The 8,437-nt window shown below is 37.7% G+C and overlaps 1 protein-coding gene and 1 long non-coding RNA gene across 2 annotated transcripts in view; one reads left to right on the top strand and one right to left on the bottom strand.

Annotated features, from left to right (window-relative positions):
• Nucleotides 1-8,437, top strand: part of LOC106883329 (transient-receptor-potential-like protein) — a 179,707-nt gene that overhangs the window by 93,953 nt on the left and 77,317 nt on the right. The window contains exon 5 of the mRNA XM_052973725.1: nucleotides 6,566-6,908. Coding sequence (XP_052829685.1) covers nucleotides 6,566-6,908 — 343 coding nt within the window. The remainder of the gene's footprint in view (nucleotides 1-6,565; nucleotides 6,909-8,437) is intronic.
• Nucleotides 1-8,437, bottom strand: part of LOC128249628 (uncharacterized) — an 85,364-nt gene that overhangs the window by 59,727 nt on the left and 17,200 nt on the right. The window lies entirely within an intron of this gene.

Here is an 8,437-nt window from a genome sequence, read left to right on the forward strand (position 1 = left end):
AATATGTGACAATTATTCAGTAGCCATGATAAAACTCCGAGTTTCGGATGACGGGGCGGAAACCCCAGTGCCATCTCTTCAGTTATCGGGCCATCGAAAAAAATATATATATACATGGGAATGTTTTGTTTGGCTGATGCCAGTCCCCCACCCTCTGACTGGCTCCTGTTCCGGCGGCACATGAAAAAGTTCCATCCGAATGTAGTTGATGCCAATACCACCTGACTGGCTCCCATAATGGTGGCACGTAAAAAGCACCCACTACACTCTATGTATGTATGTATGAATGTATGTATGTGTGTATGTATGTATGTATGTGTGTATGTATGCGTCTATGTATGTATGTATGTATGCATGTATGAATGTGCGTATGTGTGTATGTATGTATGTGTGTGTGAATTTAAGTAAGGTGTCTGAGTGTGCATGTATGTATGTATGTATGTATGTATGTATGTATGTATGTTGATACATACATAATAGATGTACACAGCCATACTTTTCTAAGTTGATATTATTATCATTATTATTATTATTATTATTATTATTATTAAGGTGATGAGCTGGCAGAATCATTAACTCACCAGACAAAATGCTTAGCAGCATCCCAACTGTCTTTAAGTTCTGAGCTCAAATTCCACCCATTTTGACTTTGCCTTCCATACTTTCAAGGTTGATGAAATAGATACCAGTTGAGCCTTGGGAGTTGGTGTAATCAACAAGACCTCTCCTACAAAAATTCCAGATAACATTGTGCCTATAATAGGTATCATTATTATTATTATTATTATTATTATTATTATTATTATTATTATTATTATTATTATTATTATTATTGAGTGAGAGAGCAGTGCATGCCATCAAAGTGACACTGGGGTAAAATATACAAAGCCCATTATACCCATCATGACTACCCGTCTGATAAGGGTACACCAGGCACATGCATCACAACCATATGTGCGCGACATGGTGGTCTCATATCAAGATATACAGTGCATGACTTTGCAGGTGGGGCCCAGTTAGAATTTTCTTCAAGTCGAGTAGTCCATCCTGCTCAAAAGGTCCCTGAATAAGGGTTGTTTAAGGATATTGAACAAAATACCCATGTTTCCAGAGGTGTATTATTCAAACCCCAAAGAATTCTTCTCAATACATGACTACGATTCTCCCACACTACTTCTGCTCATGATCAGAGATGTACATATCATCAGCCACTTAGTGGCATGCTTAACTGGCTAAGATCAAACAACTGACAAGCAACTCTGTGGTATTGAGGAGAATATTTATTATTATTATTATTATTATTATTATTTCTTTTTCGGATTTATTCTATAAGGCAGTGAGCTGGCAGAATCATTAGCACACCAGGTGAAATGCTAAGTGCCATTTTGTCTATCTTTACGTTCTGAGTTTGAGGTTGACTCTGCCTTTCATCCTTTCAGGATCGTTAAATTAAGTACCAGTGAAACACCGAGGTCAATGTAATTGACTTACCCACTCCCCCAAAATTTCAGGACTTGTACCTATATTAGAAAGGCGGGCCTTCCTTTCGAATGTTGGGTTGAATTCCTTTCAAGCGTTGGGCTTTATGGAGACAAAGTGGCTGAATTCCTTTTGAGTTTTGGGCCTCACAAAGCCAATGACCAAGACCTTTGGCATTATGTCATGCTTGAGAAGAAAACCCATCAAGCTGAGCAAAACCACAGTCATGGAAGATATTGGTGTCACACAAATGGCACCCGTGCTGGTGGCATGTAAAAGCACCGATTACATTCTCAGAGTGGTTGACATTAGGAAGGGCCTCCAGCCATAGAAAACCATACCAAATCAAACTGGATCCTGATGCAGCCTTCCCAGCATGCCAGCCCAGTCAAAACCGTCCAACCCATACCAGCATGGACAACAGACATTAAATGATGACTACTACTACTACTACTACTACAGCTAACATATTTTGTTACCAACTGTTCACTTCCCATGAACCAAGTTGGTGTGTTCTTTTCAAATCTCCAGAACTTTACAGAGACTCCTTACACTGCTAAGTAACACCGTTTTCTGGATATGCTGCATTTTCATTTTTATTCCTATTTTTCCCAACCAATTTTTAATTTCCTTGCTCCATCATCATCATCATCATCATCATCATCATCATCGTTCAATGTCCATTTTACATGTTGGCATGGGTTGGATAGGTGTAATAGAGTATGGTATTAGTTCAGCTCTTTGCATTCCAAGTTCAAATCATGTTATTATTGAGCAATTATAACATAAAATATGATACATAAATAAAGAGACAAATAGAACATAACCACGTCCCATCATCAAAATGATTCATTTGGTTAAGAGAGAAAAGTGGATGTATAACTCGTCATTTTACTAGTTAGCTCTGTAACGTCATTAGTCTAAAGTTCAAACACTTCTAAATATTAAATTTCTCTTTGATATCTTCAGAATCAATAGAATAAATAACATTTATACATTAAATTCACCTTGCTCAAATATTTAAAAGCAAAATATTTCAAAAAAGTTGAAGGAAATAAATCATTATTATCATCATTATTATCATTATTATTATTATTATTATTATTGTTGTTGTTGTTGTTGTTGTTATTATTATTCGCTGTTACAAGGTATTGATGTTATTTCGTCAATATTGATGATTAATACATCAACTGATGATGCAACATCAATGCATCAAATTATGTTTCTTATCTGACCTCAACGCATCATTTCAGATGAAAAGCACTTTTTTGTCCTTCGTTTATGAAAGTCCTTTTATGTCGTTCATATTTATTCTTACTTTGTGTCAAGAACTTTCTGGATAATTCTTGCTGAGTCAAGTAAACAATTCTAATTTTCCAAAGTGTGATGTCAGATTTTTATATCAGTTTTCCAAGGCCACCATAGTAAGTGGCTGGATCTTTTAACTTAGTTACGTTCTTTGTTCTAATGTTTGGGAAATTCATACTTCAAGTTTGGTATTTTGATTCTCTTTTACTTCTCCTATTTTCTCGATTCCGGTATCATCAGGTGAGCATGTAACATCAATTACAAAATATCTTCATAATTCTGGTAGCAAACACAACTGGCAGAATTATTCCCTGCTATCTTCACCTGTGGGAAAACATTCCCCAATATGAGACAGTTGTCTCCACAGTATTTGATCTTTAGCAAGAGCATTCAAGGGAAAACTATGTCAAGACTTATCCATGTTGTGTTGTTATTTCTCCATCTCTGAGGTTGCCAACCTCAGTTTCTCTTCCCATTAACTGTGCCTGCCCAACAGATCTTGCTGGCGCCCCAAACCATTCGTTTATTGAGGCTAAGCAGTTTGGGTATATTATTTTTGATGACAGAAGTAATTGGTAGTAATTCTGCTATTTATCTTAAATCTTCAATTCTGACATGGCCTGAGAGTTTGGAGTTAGTAATAAATCGCATTACATAATTCTGAAAGACTTCTATCTTCTGTAGTGCCACAGAAATCCAGTTGACACATTCTTTTCTACTCTAAGCACAAGGCCTGAAATTTTGGGGAAGGGGGGGGCAGTCGATTAGATCGACCCCAGTATGCAACTGGTACTTAATTTATCAATCCCGAAAGGATGAAAGGCAAAGTCAACCTCGAAGGAATTTGAACCCAGAACATAAAGACAGACAAAATATTGCTAAGCATTTCACCCGGCGGGCTAACATTTCTGCCAGCTTGCTGCCAGTTGACACATTCTAACCCAATGGTTCCAAAAGTGGGCAATATTTCCTCCTTGTGAGGCAGTAGAAAGATCCAGTGGGGGACGTTGAAGAAAAGTGGGATGATTATGGGGTGGCCAAAATAGGGTGATAAATGTAAGAAATATCAATAGGTTAATTAGGTTTAAATTTTAATTGTGAAATACAGTTGTTTTGAATTTGCAACAGAAAGTAATCTAATATTTAGGGTGGGTAAGGGGGGGGGCACTTGGAATGTGGCCTGGATGCCAAGGGGAGCAGCAGCCTGAAAAAGTTTAGGAACTACAGTTCTAACTGATGTAAGACTGCTAAAGAACATAAGTGTTGTAGGTGTCTGATGCATCTACAACATCTATGTACATCTGAACTGGTGAAGGTGCATGGCTTTGTGGCTAGGGTAATCAGCTCATCATCATAAAGCTGTGAGTTCAAATCCTGGTGGTGCGTTGTGTCCTTGAGCAAGACACTTTATTTCACATTGCTCCAGTCCACTCAGCTGGCAAAAATGGGTAATATCTGTATTTCAAAGGGCCAGCTCTGTCACATTGTGTATCACACTGAATCTCCCTGAGAACTACATTAAGAGTACATGTTAATTTCATGAGCAAGCTGTTCTGTTGATCGAATCAACTGGAACTCCTTGTATCTAAACTGACAAAATAGAGCATTAGTAAAAACGGTTTGTGGTATTCGCTCTGTCTCTTTGCATTCTGAGTTCAACCAGTCTCCTCCCACCAAATTTCAGGCCTTGTGCTTTTAGCAGAATGGATTATTATTATCATCACCACCACCATTATCATCATCATCATTATCATCATCATCATTAAGGTTACAAGCTGGCAGAATCATTAGCATGCTGTGCAAAATGATTAGCTGTATTTCATGCATCTTTATGTCCTGAATTCAAATTCTGCTGAGGTTGACATTAACTTTTATCCTTTTGGTGGGGGGGTCGATAAAATAAGGGCCAGTTGAGTACTAGCGGCGATGTAACTGACTTGCACCCTTCCCCCACAATTGCTGTCCTTGTGCCAAAATTTGAAACCATTATTATTATTATTATTATTATTATTATTATTATTATTATTATTATTATTATTATTATAGACATTGCACAGTATCCAATATTGTGATGTTGATTGAAGATATTGTGTCTACCGGAAGTTTGTACTGTTTGTCAAGTCACAAGAACCTCAGACAAACAATACTTTACGCAATATGCATGCAGTTCCAAGTAGTGCCAACTTTAGAAATACACCTACATTGTAGGGCATTTCTAAAGTTTCTATCTGCTTCTTCAGTTTGGGTGGTATTGAACCCAATGTTCCAATGGCAACAGGAACAACCTTTATGTTTGACTCTCATAGCTGCCACATTTTGGCATTCTCAATTCTCAGGCCTCCATATTTATCAATATTTTCTGCTTCTTCTTATTATTATTGTTGTTGTTGTTGTTGTTGTTGTTATCATCATTATTATTATTACTATTGAAGACATCACACAGTATCCAATATTGTGATGTTGTAGATTGAAGATACTGTGTCTACAAGAGGCTTGTACTGTTTGTCAAGTCACAACTAGGACCTCAGCAGACAGTTCTTTATGCAATATGTGTGCAGTTCCAAGTAATTCACCTAGATTGTAGGCTAATTATAAAGTTTCCAGATGTTCCTTCAGGTTGGATGGTATTGAATTCAGTGCTCCGATGACAACAGGAACAACCTTTATGTTTGATTCTCACAGCTGCTACATTTTGGCAATTTCCATTCTCAGGTCTCCATATTTACCAGTCTTTACTCTTTCTTTCATAATATGTTGATCTCCTGGTTCTGCCACATCAATTATTAAGCACTGTTGTTTGTCCCTCCCAAAGGTTATTACATCTGGCCTTCAGTGCTCTAACACTTTGTCTGTCTGGAAGTCAAAGTCTCAGAGGATCTTTGCCTCCTCATTTTCATCCATTACCTTTCCTGCTGTATGTTGGCATCAAGCACCTGTTATCTCGTATCCATACTTCCGGTATAGTAGCCAGTGGAGGTTTTGAGCTTCTTTGTCATGTCTGTGCTTGTACTCTTTCTGCACAAGACTTTCACAAGCACTAACAATGTGAATCACGTTTTTGACCTTCTTCCCAAACATTCTGCAGAGGTTTGTTGCATTTGTGCAGTATATATCCTTTTTCACTGAGTTTGTTTGTATTCAATGCCTGGTCTTGGGCAGCACAATTAATAAGCTTGGTAGCAAGCTGACGGAATCATTAGCACACCAGGTGAAATGCTCACTGGCATTTCATCCACCTTCATGTTTTGATTTCAAATTCCACCAAGGTCAACTTTGCTTTCATTCTTTAAGGGTCAATAAAATATGTACCAGTTGAGTACTGGGGTCGATGTAATTGTCTATCTCACTCCTCCAAATTTCAGATCTCGTTCCTTTAGAAGAAGGGATCATTTGTATTATTACTGTTCTTGTCATTAGTATTGTTAATAACATTGCCATTATTATCATTAATTAAGGTGGCGAACTGGCAGAATCGTTAGCACGCTGGATGAAATGCTTAGAGGTGTTTTGCCCATCACTACGTTCTGAGTTCAAATTCCACTGAGGTCAACTTTGCCTTTCATCCTTTTGGGGTCAATAAATTAAGAATCAGTTGCATACTAGGGTCGATCTAATCAACTGGCATCCTCCCCCAAAATTTCAGGCCTTATGCCTATAGTAGAAAGGATTATTGTTGTTGATTTTGTCATGGTATGATTTCATTTAACCTTCATTTCTAAAATGGCTCCAGTACAAATTGAAAATCAAACATTTTATTTATATTTTTTTTTTTTTGCAGTTTGTAGCCCACCCACACTGCCAGCAACTTTTAACTTCAATATGGTACGAAGGTCTTCCAGGATGGAGAAAAAGGAATGGTTTCACAAAATTACTGATGTGCATCGGCCTCATACTGCTGTTACCATTTATGGCAGTTTACTATTGGATTTTTCCACGGAGTAAAATTGGACAAATTCTCCGTAGTCCTTTCATGAAATTTTTATATCACAGTGCATCATTTGGTGCATTTCTGTCGCTATTAGTTTGTGCATCAACAGACATTAGCAGCAAACCTGGCCGAGAAAGATTGCGAAGTCCTCCGCCATCAGTTTTGGAATGGCTAATTGTTTTTTGGGTCACAGGTCAGTAAGATTTCATTGTTCATTTGTTATTTTTATGTTGCTGTGTTTTTGTTTTTTTTTTCCTTCTGCTCTACTCTCTGCTCTTGCTCAACTGAGCTGGGGTCATTCAAGGTAAGTGGTTCCAAAGGCATCATCATGTGTAGGGCTGACCAGGTCTACTAGTGCCCCACTCCAGCCCTCACCTCCATCACAAGCAGTCCTGTGCCAGCTCTTCTGTATCTTCCAAGGTGACATCAAGCCTCCGGAGATCTTCCTTAATCACATCCAACCATCTGATGCAGAGCCTGCTACAAGGCCTCTTCCATTCTCCAAGCTGCTGCATCAAACAGGAGCAAGGCCCAGGTAGGATGACCTTACAGGAGAAGCAGAGGACATGTCCATACAAACATGTTATTAATGTCTTATATTGACTTATTTATTTGCTTGGATACTTGTATTTTGCAATCTATTTTTGTTTGTTCTTCCATACTATTTCACACTCTGGAAGCTCTAATTCAGAGAATTATGATATGCATAGTTAAAGACTTTCATGTGGACAATATTTTATTCATGCTGTTCCAGTACTCTAGTTTTATTACCCAAGGTGCACTACCATGCAGTCTTTATTTTGTTCACATTTTTACACACACATGTACACACACATGTATACACACACATACACATACATGTATATACACACATATGTACACACATATACATATATGCACAAAAACACGCATATGTGTACATACACACATGTACACACACAAAATACATGTCCACCAGTGTACACACATAAACACACGCACACATACATACACATACATGTACATGCACACATATACTCATGTACACAAAAACACACATATGTGTACACACACACATGTATGCATACACACACAAAATACATGTCCACCAGTGTACACACACAAACACACACATATACACATGTACACAAAAACACACATATGTGTACGTACACACATGTACACATACACAGGTACATACACAAAATACCAGTGTACACACACATGTACACACACAAACACATGCACACACATAGAAACACAAAGCTCATACAAGCACACTGGTACATGATTATGTTTTAATATATATTTGTGTTTTTGTGTGATTTTTCTTTTGAAATGCCTTAAATCCTCCAATGAAGAAAGTGTTGTATCCTATATGAAACAAGTCCCTAACATTTGAAATGGTTTCTAATTTTAGCACAAGGCCAGCAGTTTTAGGGGAGGGAAGTTAAGTCGATTACATCAAGCCCCAGTGTATAACTGGTATTTATTTTATTGACCCTGGAAAAATGAAAGAGAAAGTCAACCTCAGTGGCATTTGACCCAATGGAAATAAAATAGCAATATTAAAATTTTAGATGCTGAATTTTAGAAAAGTTTTGCATATGCTTACTATTCCATGCACAAATTAAATTTATGGTTGTGTGGTGAGTAGCTTGCTTACCAACCACATGGTTCCGGGTTCAGTCCCATTGTGTGGCACCTTGGGTAAGAGTCTTCTACTATAGCCTCTGGCCGACC

This window comes from Octopus bimaculoides, chromosome 16 (assembly GCF_001194135.2).
Source record: "Octopus bimaculoides isolate UCB-OBI-ISO-001 chromosome 16, ASM119413v2, whole genome shotgun sequence".
Classification (NCBI taxonomy): domain Eukaryota; kingdom Metazoa; phylum Mollusca; class Cephalopoda; order Octopoda; family Octopodidae; genus Octopus; species Octopus bimaculoides.